The following is a 15,095-nucleotide window of genomic DNA, read 5'->3' on the forward strand; positions in this document are numbered from 1 at the left end:
TGAGATAGGATTTCTAATGGTTGAACAACTTCTTCTTGGGTGAAGTTTCTACCTTTCAGTATAAATTTGACAATCTTATTGTTGAACCGTGATACACTCCCAACCTGGGTTCCAAACAGTAAGTATCTCATTTTAGTTTTTCTTGGTTTGTTTTAGTTATAGACATTACTTATTCTTCTTCTAGTCATAGACATTAGTTATATTCTGTCTTCCTCTAAAATGAATGCAAAGGTAAAGGCATAATACCTTAATGTACGGGAGGTTCTGGACAAATGAACGTAAATGTAAAGGCATCAATTATATACATTAAAACAGCAAGGGACCAATTTTAAGAAAGAATCTTATGTTTAACATAAAAATAGCTTCTTTTATTATTATATAATAAAAATTACTTTATTGGCAGATTCAATGTTCGAAAGTCAAGCAGTATATAGTGATTCTAATAATGAGTCCGATTATAGAGAGTTTGAAGATTCAGATTATGAAGATGACATTTTATTTGATAGAAATGTTGATTCGTCGGTTGAAACATTTTCTGTCAATGCCAATGAAAATACAAGAACAAATGATGATAGTAGAGAGTTTATTAGCCAAGAGTTGCAAAAGCATATGCAAAATGAAGATGGTGACTCGGATTGTGTTGTTTCCAGTGACACAAAAAGCTTGAATAGTGATAGTGATGCATCTAATGAAGATTTTAACTTTCCAAAGCATAATCCGAAAACTGATGGCTCTAATCCTAAGCTAGCATTAGGACAAGTATTTCAAAACAAAAAAGAGTTTAAGGAAGTTGTAACTACTCATGAGGTTAAAAGAGGAAGGACAGTCGAGTGGATTAAGGATGATTCAGAAAGAGCAAGGGGAAGATGTAAGCATCGTCCTTCTTGTGAGTGGGTTATTCTAGCTTCAAAAATGCACAGAGATACAAATTTTCAAATAAAAACTTACAACTCCGAGCATACATGTTTCTGTTGGAATGTCAAGAATAAGAATGTTACTTCCAGTTGGATTGCAAAGAAATATATGGACAAAAAATCAAACAGAGATTGGAAGACATCAAAATTCAGAGATGAAGTCAGTAGAGCACTGGGAGTAGACGTATCTTTATGTCAAGCAAGAAAAGCTAAAAAGAAGGCTATTTCTCTTATTGATGGTAACTTAAATGACCAGTTTAACATGTTGTGGAATTATATTAATGAGATCATGCGATCTAATCCAGGAACATCAGTTTACATGGAGTTAAAACCAAATGAGACCCCTAACAATCCTTCTAGATTCCAAAGATTATACATTTGCTTTGCAGCATGTAAAGAAGGCTTTAAGGCAGGTTGTAGGAAGATTGTTGGTGTTGATGGTTGTTGGTTGAAAGATTCTATGTATGGAGCACAGTTGCTTGCTGCTGTTGGTTTGGATGGCAATAACAATATCTTTCCTATAGCCTATGCCATCGTGGAAAAGGAGTGCAATGATACATGGCAATGGTTTTTGAACTATTTGATGATTGATATTGAAATAGAAGAGCAATGTCTCTGGACATTCATGTCAGATAAGCAAAAAGGCCTTCTTGAAGCTTTCGAGAAAGTGTTACCAAATGTTTCTCATAGGTTTTGTGCACGACACTTGCACAATAATTTCAAAAAGGCTGGGTTCTCTGGTCATACGTTAAAAGATGCTTTTTGGGAAGCTGCTAGAGCAACAACGGTTGAAGCGTTTAATGTATGTATGTTGAAGATACTTGAATTGGATAAAGAAGCGCATGAATGGCTTTCTACTAAGTTACCTAATGAATGGTCCAGATCTCACTTCTCACCACTTTCTAAGTGTGATGTGTCGTTAAACAATGTGTGTGAGGTCTTCAATAGTTTGATTCTTGATGCTAGAGATAAACCCATTATTAAACTTTTGGAGACCATAAGACACATACTAATGTCTAGGGTTGGAACCAACAGGGATAAAGCTGAAAAATGGGCTTCAGGTGATATTTGTCCAACTATAAAAAAGAAATTGCATAGAAACATGAAGGAGCTTCTGGTTATATTCCTCGAAAAGCCGACTCATGGAATTATGAGATCCTTGGGTCTACTGATAATGACACTTGGACTGTGGACTTGTTTAACAAGATATGTAGCTGTAGAAAATGGGAATTATCAGGGATACCTTGCAAACATGCTATTTATGCCATATGGATGAAAAAGGATGATATTGCAGACTATGTTCATGACTGCTACAAGGTTGAGACATACATGAAAGCATATACAACCATATTCCCTATGAATGGGCAAGGTTTATGGCCTAAATCATCTAATCCTAAACTATTGTCACCTTCTTATTTGAAAAAGAAAAAAGGAAAGAAACAGAGATTAAGAAAAAAAGAAGTGGATGAACCTGGAGCCTCGAGGACTAGGATAAAAGAAAACAAAAATCAGTTGATTGTAGCAAGTGTGGTAGACCTGGCCACAATAAAAGAACATGTTCTTTATATAATGTTGTTGAACCAGAACCAACAAACTACACTTCATTTTTGGATTCTATTATAGTTGAGAACACAACAAATTGGACGCAAGAATCTGCCCCTTTTCGTGAAAAACTTCCGGTGAGATGCATATATCAATAATGCTTGTCTTACTTCACTGTAATGCAATTCATCTACATTAAAGTCATTTTATTTCCTTTTCAGGTTAGAAGAGGCCAGTAGCACGGATGTGCCAAGTTGCAGAGTGTCATTGTCATAGATGTGACAATCCTTTTCATTTTGTTCATTTTGTAATGACAATATTTATTTTGGAATGACTCAAGTTCATTTTGTAATGTGATGACTCAATTATGATGACTCATTTTTCAGTTTCTACACAAAAAAACTGCACATTATTAAGTTTCTGCATACCAAAATCTGCATATATTTTCAGTTTTTGCGCGCGATTGTCTACCCAAATACAGGAAAAGGTGTTGAAATCAATTCAAAAGATTCACATTCTGCAAAAAAAATGTAGGAAAAAGAAATGAGAAGTTTTGATTGATCAGTAATCGGAAAGAGATCGGGAAAATCAAAGACGGAAAAAGATGGAACACACTTTTGTTAAGAATGAAGAGGTTGCTGAAGATGAAGGCTCTCCCTTATGGGAAAAAGAGAAGTCACGTGAGAATACAAGATCCGTCAAATATAAACAACAAATTTAACAGAGGGATGTTTTTAGTCAACCTTTGGTAAACTTAAAGGATGTTGTAGGTTAAGTGAAATATTAAAAGGATGGAGTGAAAGTTTGGGTGAAACAAGAGGGATGATTTTGGTCAAATCCTCCCAAAAAACAGTACTACTATTTATTACGAAATAAAAGCAATATAGCAAAAACTATGTAATAACTAGAACTTAACATAAGAAGGAATAATAATATTAGAAGAGAGGATTTCTTTTATTTCAACTGTATCGAATAGGTTCATCAGTGAACTTATTCATAAAAATATTTGGTTGTTAGAAAATCAGTCCAAAACCTGTTATGAATACATAACCAATCCAAAATATGTTGTGAATACATAACAAATCTAAAATTTGTTATGAATACATAACTAATCCAAAGTCTATTATGGAAGACATCCATCGTTGTTCATCCACTTGGGAGATTTATAACACTCTCTCTTGGATGTTCATTAACACATAATATACCTCATTAAAATCTTACTAAGAAAACCCCAGTAGAAAAAAATCCTAGTAAAGGAAAAAGAGTACACATATCTTGTAATGCGCATTAAGTGTTGACTCATTAAAAACCTTAGCAGGAAAACCCATATGGGACAAAATCTTGGTTAAAGAAAAAAGAGTACAACGCGTATTTCTCCCCATCATAAAAATCTTATTTAATATCTCGGAGACGGTGCATTCCAATCTTGTACCTTAACTTCTCAAATGTTGATTCGGCAATGCCTTAGTGAACAAATCTTCCAAATTATCACTTGAACAAATTTGTTGAACATCTAATTCACCATTATTTTGAAGATCATGCGTGAAAAAATTTATTGGTGAAATATGTTCTGTTCTGTCTCCTTTAATATATTCCCTTTTAATTGAGCTAAACATGCAACATTGTCTTCATATAATGTTATTGGAATTTCCTTTCCCCTTGAAAGGCCACGTATCTCCTAAATATGTTGAGTTATTGATCTCAACTAAAGGCATTCTCGACTCGCTTCATGAATGACTATTATCTCTGCATGATTTGAAGAAGTAACAATCATAGTTTGTTTTGTTGGAATACCATGATATGGTAGTACCTCCACATGTGAATAATAGCATGTTTGAGGTTGACCTTTATGTGGGTCAGACAAATATCCTGCATCTACATAACCAATCAGTTGTGACCAGGATTCATTTGAATAACACAATCTCATATCAATGGTCACTCACAAATATCTGAATAGATGTTTAATACCATTCCAGTGTCTTTATGTTGCGGGAGAACTAAATTTTGCTAACAACCTTACAAAGAAAACTATATTCGGTCAAAAATTATTAGCAAGATACATTAATGCCCCAATTGCACTAAGATATGGTATTTCAGTACCTAGAAGTTCTTCATTATTTTTATGAGAATGCAATGATTTTTATTTATATCAAATGATCTTACAACCATTAGGGTACTCAATGGATGTGCTTTATCCATATAAAAGCACTTCAAAATATTTTCGGTGTATGTTGATTGATGGGCAAATATTCTATTTTTCAAATGCTCAATTTATAAGCCAAGACAAAATTTTGCCTTTCTAATATCTTTTATTTCAATTTTTTTTTCTTCAAACATTCTATTGCCTTTGGAAGTTCTCCAGGAGCTCTAATAATATTCAAGTCATGAACATACATAACTATTATGATAAATTCAGTTCCAAATTCTTTTATAAGGACACAATGATAAATTAGGTCATTCTTGTACCTTTTTTCAATAGGTATTCGTTAAGGCAATTATACCAAATGCTCTCTGATTGCTTCAATTTATATAAAGATTTCTGAAGCTTTACCGAATAAGTTTCCCGGGAATCTTTGTATGTTTCAGGCACTTTAAATCCTTCAAGGATTTTCATAAAAATTTCGTTGTCCAGTGAGCCATATAAATAGGTCGTGACAACATCCATATGACGTATATTAAGTTTTCATAAATTGCTAAATTGATAAGATACATGAACGTGACACCACGAGCGAATATATCTCCATATAATCAATGGCAGAATATTTATGAAAAATGTTGTGCCACAAGTCGTCTTTGTATCTATAGACTTGATTTTCACTTTTGCACAAGAACATATGTGTACCACCACTGGGCTTTATACTTTCAGGTATTGGGACTACACGTCCAACTTCACAATTTTTAGGCGAAGTCAATCTTGATTGTGCATTTTTTATTTTAGCCAATCATTTATCTATCCACATTTTATGACAAATTTGAGCTCAAGACCCTCGTCAAATATTAACAATATTGAGCGCTACGTTATATCAATAATATCTTCGACGGTCATTTTATATCGGTTCTAACATCACTCAATAAAGATATAACTTGTCGATATCTCATTATTTTCAGGCACCTGAGCCTCTCTTATGAGGTGTTATAAAGTGTTATGTCGCGACGCTCTTATAAAGCACCTGTCTCACTATTATGACCAACTTGAATATTTGATAATCTCCTTCTTTAAGGAGTTTTATTTTTGAAACTGATTGATCTATTATGATTCATGTGTGCCATACACTTTTTCCTTCATGGATTTTATTCTATTTGGAGCATTAGCAGTTGAAATATGATATCTAGATTTGGGTCAACAAATGTGCCTGTCAATATTCTGCAAATGAATTATCACTTGAACTTCAAGTTCGTAGTTTCTTGTACGAGTATCTAGATGTACTCGTAATAGTTCATTTCATTACTTTTTCAACGGCCCATTTTCTCCCATAATGTTGGATCACCAAGACATATTCATATCATTCTCTAGAGACCCGTCTTTGTGTGTCATGGTGGAGCAATTAAATCATATAATACATTCATATTTCTAGATAAAACTTAGTTGGTTCCTGATCCTGAACCAATTTGTGATAGGGATAATTTATTATAACTTGTTGTTTAGATACATATAAGTGCTGCTATATAATAAATAATATATCTCATATCAAATTTTTGTTTTTTGTAGGAGTTTTGTTCTCATAACTAATTGTGTAGTTATAATTGAAAACATACAATTTCTACTAAACCACCTTAGATTTAGACCAACATTATCAAGATAAATCATTATAATTTACATTCTGAAACTATGCTAAATTTGAGCAAGCAGGCTTACAAAAGCCAAACTGCAAGTTGATAACAAAAGACACATATGACCATACAATAGATGCATCTATTAAAATTTACATAATAGTAAACGGTCCACATTGCAGGTGTCTGAGCCCATATATATATATCACCTTTTATTCGTTTTAGAAATCAAGGGATACACTTCCCAATCTTTACTGGTATACCATGAGAAAAATAGCACAAGAGAATTCTTGGAGAATCTTCTACTTTTTCAATATATGCCAATGTGTATTCTCAATTAATTTTCGCATCATAATTGAACCGGAATGGCCAACTCATGCCAGCTAATATTTGTTTCAGTAAACATCTAGTTTACTTGTTGCATGTGATTACATTATCATGCTTAAACTTGTGTAGTACAAATAGAAGATAAGTCGGGTAACCTTTATATTTACCTGGTATGATTATAGTAATATAAAGATATTCAACTTTTCTTTCATTTATAGTCTCAATATGCTAACCATTTTAGCTTATACATTTGAAACTCAAAAATTTCCTTTTGAGACTTGCTACAATATTAATGTCATGAACAATTTTGTTCATTCGAGTAGTAACAAATTAGTTCTTTCGGAGCTCTTAATTCATTGTGTACTACAAGATCTTTTATCACACAATTCATATGGTAAATTTATCATAAACAAGATTATTTCTTTCTTGAATTTTGCATTTAATAACCTTTTATAAAGCATGTCAAAATATTTTTGACATACCGCATGTACGCGATATATGACATATTTATATAACTACACAGTAATATTCATTATATTTCTTTCTCTCAAACCTCCCTAAGGTGAGTTATGGTATGTATCCAATCACGCATTGTACGCCTTTATTCCTTACCTTTACACATATTGCTACATTCATTTTAACTGTGTATCACAAGTCACATTCTTTTCAAGGAATGAAGTATAATCATTGCGACGTACTTTATTATTTTTCTATATTAATTTGACGGTAAATATTGCCTTCACCTTTTGAAGAATATATTGAGAACCCTTATTGTTCTCCTTTTTATAATTACTACCATAATAACGATTATTATTTCATACTTTGCCACGACCACGCCAATTCATATGGCCACGATAATTATATTCTTCTTTTAGAATCATTATCAATATGGTGTATTGGGACATGAACCCAATCTTATCTTTATCATACATCAAGATTGAACCCTAATATCTTTCAAAATATTTAGAAGCAGATATGAGGCATATAATATAGAAAATATTTCTCTAATATAACTTCACAATCAGAGACGGACCTACAGCCATGTTTGAGGGGTCACGTGAACCCGTTAACTTCAACAAAAACTCTATATATACATAGTTGTATATACATTGGGGACCCCTTAAATATTTTTCTTGGTACCCTCATTAACAAAATTATGCTTGCAGCAATGGTCCACTTCTAAGAATAAGCTTGCTCCTTGTCACACGACGCGGGTTCGAAACCCGCCTGCTACAATTTTTTTGATGGTGCCCCCATTATTCTCAAATATTGGGTCCGCCTCTGTTCACAAGCCTTTGTAGCATATAACTTCTAATATCAATATTTCTTGTAAGATCTTATCCAGCTTATAATATTTATTCATATGGTGCGATTAAAATCATAAAAATTATTGTGACCAATTAACCAGCTAACAAAACCTAATATACTAAAAAGAGTAGTTCTAGTTCTTTTCTAATTTTGAGCATATTTATATGACTCATGTAGTGTAAGTTAATAAATGCATTAAATATGTAAAAGCTATTTAGCTCATATATTTTTGTAATGCTAAATCTGCAAAATTTCAATGAGAGAGGGATAATAATTACTTCGATAGTTTTAACTGTTTTGAGTAATTTTAGCTTCATTCCAACATTGAATCTTCTAGTTTAATTTAGCAATTAATTAATATGAGTTTTTCTTCATCTGTTTCTTTGTTTTCTTCTTCAATTACGAGTAGCTAGACCCATAAGCCAGGGTTGTGGCTCAATCCTAGTGTGGGTAATTGATGAGTCTTGTGTTTTAGGACTTGATTGGTTATGTGTGTTTGATATTTGGACTAATTTCATGTGTAATTGCTGAATTAGTGGTTGCAAACACTAGTTTGTGTTTAGTTAACTTTGGCTCTTCTTGAGAAAGAGAGTCTAAGTCTCTGAAATTGATCCAACAAGGAATTGGGGCATACTCAAGAGATTGTTAGCCCCAATTAAAGGGTTAAACCTATAGATAGTAATATCCGACTTGAACCTTGATTACTTGTGCAAATTTACATACCCAATTGGCCTTGAGAAAGTCAATTCGGGCAAAATCACTCGAACTACCGAGAGGTGTAGAGTGAGTAGAATCGTGCAATGGTTATATTATATTCCCCAAATGTTACAATCATGCCTTAGACTCAAGTATCAATCAATAGACCACCTAGGCGAAAGTCACTACCCTGGTGCCTTTTAACCATTTGAACAACTCGCAATAGTTTAACTTTAGCTTATTTTAATTTAATTGAGCATTGTAGTTTTATATAATTAGAAGTAAATCAAAACCCAAAAATATTGAGAAGTGCAAGTTGGAGCAATTACACAACTCGGCTTTAGATAAGCACCCAACTCCAACTTCTAGCTCCATGTGAAAATCGATCCCGACCTTAATCGGGGAAAAGCTGCTTCGACCTCTCGCTACTCAATAGCAGTGCAGGGTTGGCTTCGATCAAGTACCACGGAAGGTCCTTTGGTGGATGATGAAGAAGACATAAAATTATATTAAGTATATAAATGTAATAAAGGACAAATATGAAAGAGCTATCACTACTGTTAATATAATAATATGAGGTATCAAAGAGTTTTTCATAGGAGTGAGCTTATACCTTTGCATTGAGCCCCTACTTATTTTCCATAGTTATGGATACGCTAATTAACACAATACAAGATGAGGTCTAATAGTATACACTATTTGCTGATGATGTTGTTCTAATTGATAAAACTGGTGAGAGTGTCAACCAAAAGCTTGAGCTATAGAGATTCACCTTAAAGAGTAAGGGTTTAAAGATAAGCAAAGTAAGATTGGGTACATGCACTGCAAGTTTAGCCAACATGAAAAGAGATAAATTGAATTGAGACAAGATGAATTTGCAGTACCAAAATGCAAACAACTTAGATATCTAAGTTCGTTATTTCAAGAGAATCGAATAATAGACGGAGATTTTATTCATGTGATTGTAATTGAATGTTTGAAATGAAAAGTGCTATTGGATGTTATGTGATAGATGAATGGCAACCAAAATAAAAGGTAAGTTTTATAAAATTGTGATTAGACTGACTATTTTATATAGTAGTGAATATTGGTCTGCTAAAGTTCAATGTATCCACAAGATGAGAATTCTAGAAATACGAATACTAAGATTAATGTGTCGTCACAAAAGATTAGATAAGATTAAGAATGATCACATTCGCCAAAAGGTACAATAGCACACATCAAAGGTAAAAAGAGAGAAGGTTGCTTAAAATGGTTTGGTTATGCCCCTCGTCGACCTAGAGATATATGGTCTGTAGGTATGAAACTACGATGGAGAAGGTGTTAAAAAACAACGTGGTAGACCTAAAATCACATGAAAGGAAGTTGGCTAGAAAGACCTATAGATCCTTAGAATCAATAGACTTGGTAGATGGGATAATGCACAATAAAAAAGGAAAATTCATGTAAGTGATACCTACTAGTTGAGAATAAGTTTTAGACTTGGTAATAATAATAATAATAATAATAATAATAATAATAATAATAATAATAATAATTATTATTATTATTATTATTGTGGTGGTTGTTATTATTATTATTATTATTATTATTACTATTATTTACGCGCGCACACACACATATATCTATGTACTTGCACTTCTATTTTATTTCATTAGTGATGATGATATGAGTTGAACTTAATGAAAGGAATGTAGATTCATATCGTCAATCCTAATTTATTTGGGGACTAATGTTGTATTCCAAAATTAATATTCAGATTATTATACCACACTTAATGTGAAATAAGCATACTATTATAATTGTGGTATAACTTATCTTTGGTATGTTAATCCTTGATGCAAAACACAACCAAACGCGAAATAAAGTGATTCGACCTTTTTTTCTCTCGTAAGATCATTATCCCTTACATTACCAACCAAACGACTCCTTAAAATTGGCACGACAAATGAATTGAAACACCTTCTTAAAGCGCATAAAAAAGGCAAAAGAAGAAGAAGAAACTAAACCTAGAAACACACTAGTATGTACCGATGCCATTTTCTTAATAGACGCTAGTGGTAAAAACGCAATGTAATTCATGGATATAAATTATTTATATAATTGTTTTATAATAAAACATGAAAACACAACAAATTTTTCCATGTTATAAATATATTATATTACGGATGTTCATTTAGTACTCCGTTGTAAATAAGCTTCCTGAAGAAGCTTATCCATATGGGACTCCACCGTAAATATATTTATTTATTTAGTACTCTATTGGAAATAAGCTTCCTAAAGAAGCTTATCACTTCGGTACACGATTATGGATAAATATTACCCCGGTAAAAGATTATCCATACCGGGTATAATAAGCTTATCCTTTCAGTACCCAGTTATGGATAAACATTACCCCCGGTAGAAGATTATCCATACCGAGTATAATAAGCTTATCCTTTCAGTACCCAGTTATGGATAAACATTATCCCCGGTAGAAGATTATCCATATCGAGTATAATAAGCTCATCCTTTCAGTACTCCGTTATGGATAAACATTGCTCTTAGTAGAAGATTATCCATACCTGGTATAGTAACAGCTTACACAACAGCTTCATTTCTTCTATAAATATAAGAGATTTCAGTTCATTATGTATATCAGTTTGAATTCAAATAATGTAACAGTTTCTCTATATGTTTGTCTTTACTTTACGGTCTTTATTTTATAACATTCACATGTTTTCTAACAAATCACCATGAAGAAGAATACATCGATAAATTATATACATATGTGAATTACATCAAGCTACAATTAAAAATGAGAAGAAATCACCGATGCAGACACGAGAATCATATTATTCAATAAAAACGACTTCTCAAAAGTAGAGAAATGTACGTATAATAAACTTCAAAGATCGTGGCATAATCAATGCTAGCTGCTAAAAGAGATGCGCATTATTAAATTTGTGAATCAAATTCACGTCAGAAAATGTAGACGCATATTCCAACCATGTAGATTAGACTATCTCAAGACTTTTTGGTTTTTGAAAGAAAATACCATTTTCACAACCATTACAATTATTTTAACCAAAGTATTTAGATACATTTTGAGCGCATAATTGTATGTGCTAAAATCAACTGAAATCGAGGATATGGCACTAGCAACAAATATTGCAACTGAACAAACTAAAGTAACAAAGAAATGGAAAACTCAGAGAAATCAGGCAGAAATTTGATTTTCCCTTGTCCAACATGTGTTACAGATAGGGGTAGGCGTTCGGGCAATTCGAATTGAATATGCACATTTCGATTTGGATTTTCGATTTTCGGATTGAAGAAATGACAATCCAAATAAGTTCGGATTGGATTGGACTTTTTAAGTTCAGTTTCAGATTAATCTGTTTGGATATTATGGACTTTCGGTTTTGAGCGTATAAGTTGAGATGTTTCTACTTTTTACAAAAATGAATATCCAAATGAATTACTCATGTTAAATTGGCTAAAAGTTCCTCGTTCTTGCCCCAATCATCCAAATAAAGTATTCAAGTAATGAAGTTATTATAAAAAAATACAACAAAGACATTACTACGACTGATAAGAAATGTCAATAATAAAATCATGTTCAAATAGAAAGTATTCTGATAGTAATTTAGTAATTAATATTGAGTATTTGAGATAATATCTAATGTAATGGGTAGAGTATTGAACTTATTACTATTGATATATGGATAATAGACTAAATATAATATTACTATTGATATATGGATAATAGACTAAATATAATATATAATGATTTCGGATATCCAAAAATACGAAGTACTAAAGACAATATCCAATCCGTAATCCAAAAATTTTAAAAATTAAATTTAAAATCCAATCCGTAATTCTAAATTCCAAATCAAAAACTCAAAAATTTCTAATTTCGATTTAGATTTCGGATTTACCATGCCCACCCTAGTTACAGAGCCTCATAAATTTTGGCTCATCCTAATTTTGGCCATTAAAATAAAAAATTTTTTCCAATCTTTTTCGAAGTCCAGGTCAGCGATCCATAACACTACCTTAAAACAAATAACAGATACCCACGTGTACTTCTAAAGCAGTAATCTGTACACATTTCCTACTTTTCACGCATTCTCTATCAACCGTCGATCTCATTTTCAAGTACTTCGCCAATCAACGCTTCTAATCATTCCAGCTCATCAATCCACGCCACTCTCTATTATCCAATTAAAACGAGCATTAACAATCTATAAATACCAAACGCTCATTTCACATTTCAACATCGCAAAATACATTTTGCTTCTCTATAACAAATATCTAAATTTTACTCTTCCTCTCTAGAATTTTCAATGGCTCCTAAGGCAGAGAAGAAGCCCGCCGAGAAGAAGCCGGCTGAGGAGAAAGCTCCGGCGGAGAAGAAGCCAAAGGCCGGGAAGAAGCTACCGGCGAAGGACGGCGCCAGTGGTGCTGACAAGAAGAAAAAGAAGGCTAAAAAGAGTGTTGAAACCTACAAGATCTACATCTTTAAGGTGCTCAAGCAAGTTCATCCGGATATTGGTATCTCAAGCAAGGCTATGGGAATTATGAACAGTTTTATCAATGATATTTTTGAGAAATTGGCTCAGGAATCTTCTAGACTTGCCAGGTATAATAAGAAACCGACTATTACTTCCAGGGAAATTCAGACCGCGGTCAGATTGGTGCTACCCGGTGAATTGGCTAAGCATGCTGTTTCTGAAGGAACCAAGGCTGTGACTAAGTTTACCAGTTCTTAAGTTTTTAGGTCATGTGGGAAAATTTGGGAATTTAGGGTTATTGGGTAACTAGGCTTATCTGGGAAATTTGGGAAACTAGTTTTCCTTCTTTCTTTGATTTCTGGTTTTCTATATTGTAACTAAATTGCTGTTGCTAAGTGAATGAACAAATTTACTTTTTGGATATTGCTTGCTACATCATTGCTAATTATTGTCAGTCAATTGAAATGTAGTTCTAAATCATTTGTTATTAGCTTGTAATCTTTGTTCATTCACAAATGATATCAGCATTGGTGCATTTTGGTTAAGATGTATGGTATTGTATATGCCACACAAGATATCTGAAGCAGCACTAGAAAATTGTAGTATTTTGTTTCTCTGAGGAAGGTGTGAGAGAAATGTACTTTGTTGTTGCTGGAATGACAAGAGAACTGTGTTAGCATTTATCAATAAAAGTTAGTTTTGAACTGCTTTTTTTTGGATTATTGAGGTTCTAATGTAGTGATCTTTGTAGATGGATATATGATTATTAAGGTTGATATTGATGGTGAAGGCTTGTTTTTGTTTCTTGCTGAATCTGGAGCTGAATGCTTTTAATAGTTATGAAAGCAGTGTGTTTGAAATTCCTCTAGATATTAGGGGATTTAATAGTAGACAGAGATTGTCAAATAGATGAAATCCTATATACTGAAATTGTTTCATGAACTTGTGAAGTAGTGTTAATTATGCACTGCAGGTTCAACCTTTCCTGGAGCATACCTAATGAATGAACCTTTGCCATGCTGGAACTACCCCGCTATGTAGTTGTGCTTTGTTTGCTATAAACAACAATGACGACCCGGTAAAATCCCACTAGGGGGTCTCGACTTTGTTTGCTATAAACTGTTTGTAAATTGCTTGTTTTTCTCTATGTTCTACTCATGTATGCATCAAAGCTAAATGATAGGAATACTTTCACTCTTAATTCATAGTAGTTTATTTCTTTTGTTCTTGGGCTGGGATCTGGATTCTTTGCACGGTTTTGTTTCAATGAATAGATGTGTCGCAGTTAAGTTCAGCAAATTCAGCCTTGTTCTTTCTGCTCAAGGAAAAGGCAAAAGCACTGTTCATTACTCAGGGTAAGGCTTTGATACTCTAATTCACTATATGGTAGGATATAGGAACCAGCAATTGTCAAAGCTGAGACTGGTTTGAATATTCATTTGTAACTTCGTAGTATCTAGTGATGCAGCTTTATCACATTGTTATGGTACATGACCCTTTGATTAGGTTCTTTTGAATTGATAACATTATGTAATGGCAGCGTGCCAGTTGATGTTTCCTCTACAGATTGTACCTAAATTGTCTTTCTTTGAACCGACACTTGTACTTGCTCAACAGTAAATGCGAATAAAAATGCAAAAACAAGGCAATAGCCAATAAGTCTATGCGTCTGGCCTGTTGATCTATTTCATGTTTGGATTTTGCTTGTTAAGTTTATACTTTTGGGGAGTTTGCAGTTCTTGAATACATAAAAAAAACCTTAATGGTAACGCATGTCCTTTTTTTGGTTTCACATTCATTCAATTTTTTGATAATGCTTGTGTCGTCCCTTTTTTTTCCCCCTTTCCTTTTTCCTGAGAAACATGTAGCTTGTTCTGTTTGCTTTTGTTTACCGTCTTGATATAATTTATTTAGGATTAAGGACCTAATGAAATGATTTTGTCAATTATATCTGTAATCAATATATGGCCTACACTGGTTTTATATTAACTGAATCATTTGTTTCAAATGAGCAGCATACAGATGAAAGATCCAGCAA

At 33.0% G+C, this 15,095-nt stretch overlaps 2 protein-coding genes across 2 annotated transcripts; both read left to right on the forward strand.

The window, feature by feature from the left end:
* The first annotated feature begins 408 nt into the window (after nucleotides 1-408).
* LOC104247396 (uncharacterized) lies at nucleotides 409-2,190 on the forward strand. Its single transcript, XM_009803407.2, has one exon. The coding sequence runs from the start codon at nucleotides 409-411 to the stop codon at nucleotides 2,188-2,190; it is 1,782 nt and encodes a 593-aa protein (XP_009801709.2).
* A 10,632-nt stretch (nucleotides 2,191-12,822) lies between these two features.
* On the forward strand, nucleotides 12,823-13,478 carry LOC104247392 (histone H2B.2). Its single transcript, XM_009803401.2, has one exon. It carries the CDS (start codon nucleotides 12,890-12,892, stop codon nucleotides 13,313-13,315), a length of 426 nt encoding a protein of 141 aa, XP_009801703.1. The 5' UTR covers nucleotides 12,823-12,889; the 3' UTR covers nucleotides 13,316-13,478.
* Nucleotides 13,479-15,095: the final 1,617 nt, after the last annotated feature.

This window comes from Nicotiana sylvestris, chromosome 11 (genome assembly GCF_000393655.2).
Source record: "Nicotiana sylvestris chromosome 11, ASM39365v2, whole genome shotgun sequence".
NCBI lineage: Eukaryota > Viridiplantae > Streptophyta > Magnoliopsida > Solanales > Solanaceae > Nicotiana > Nicotiana sylvestris.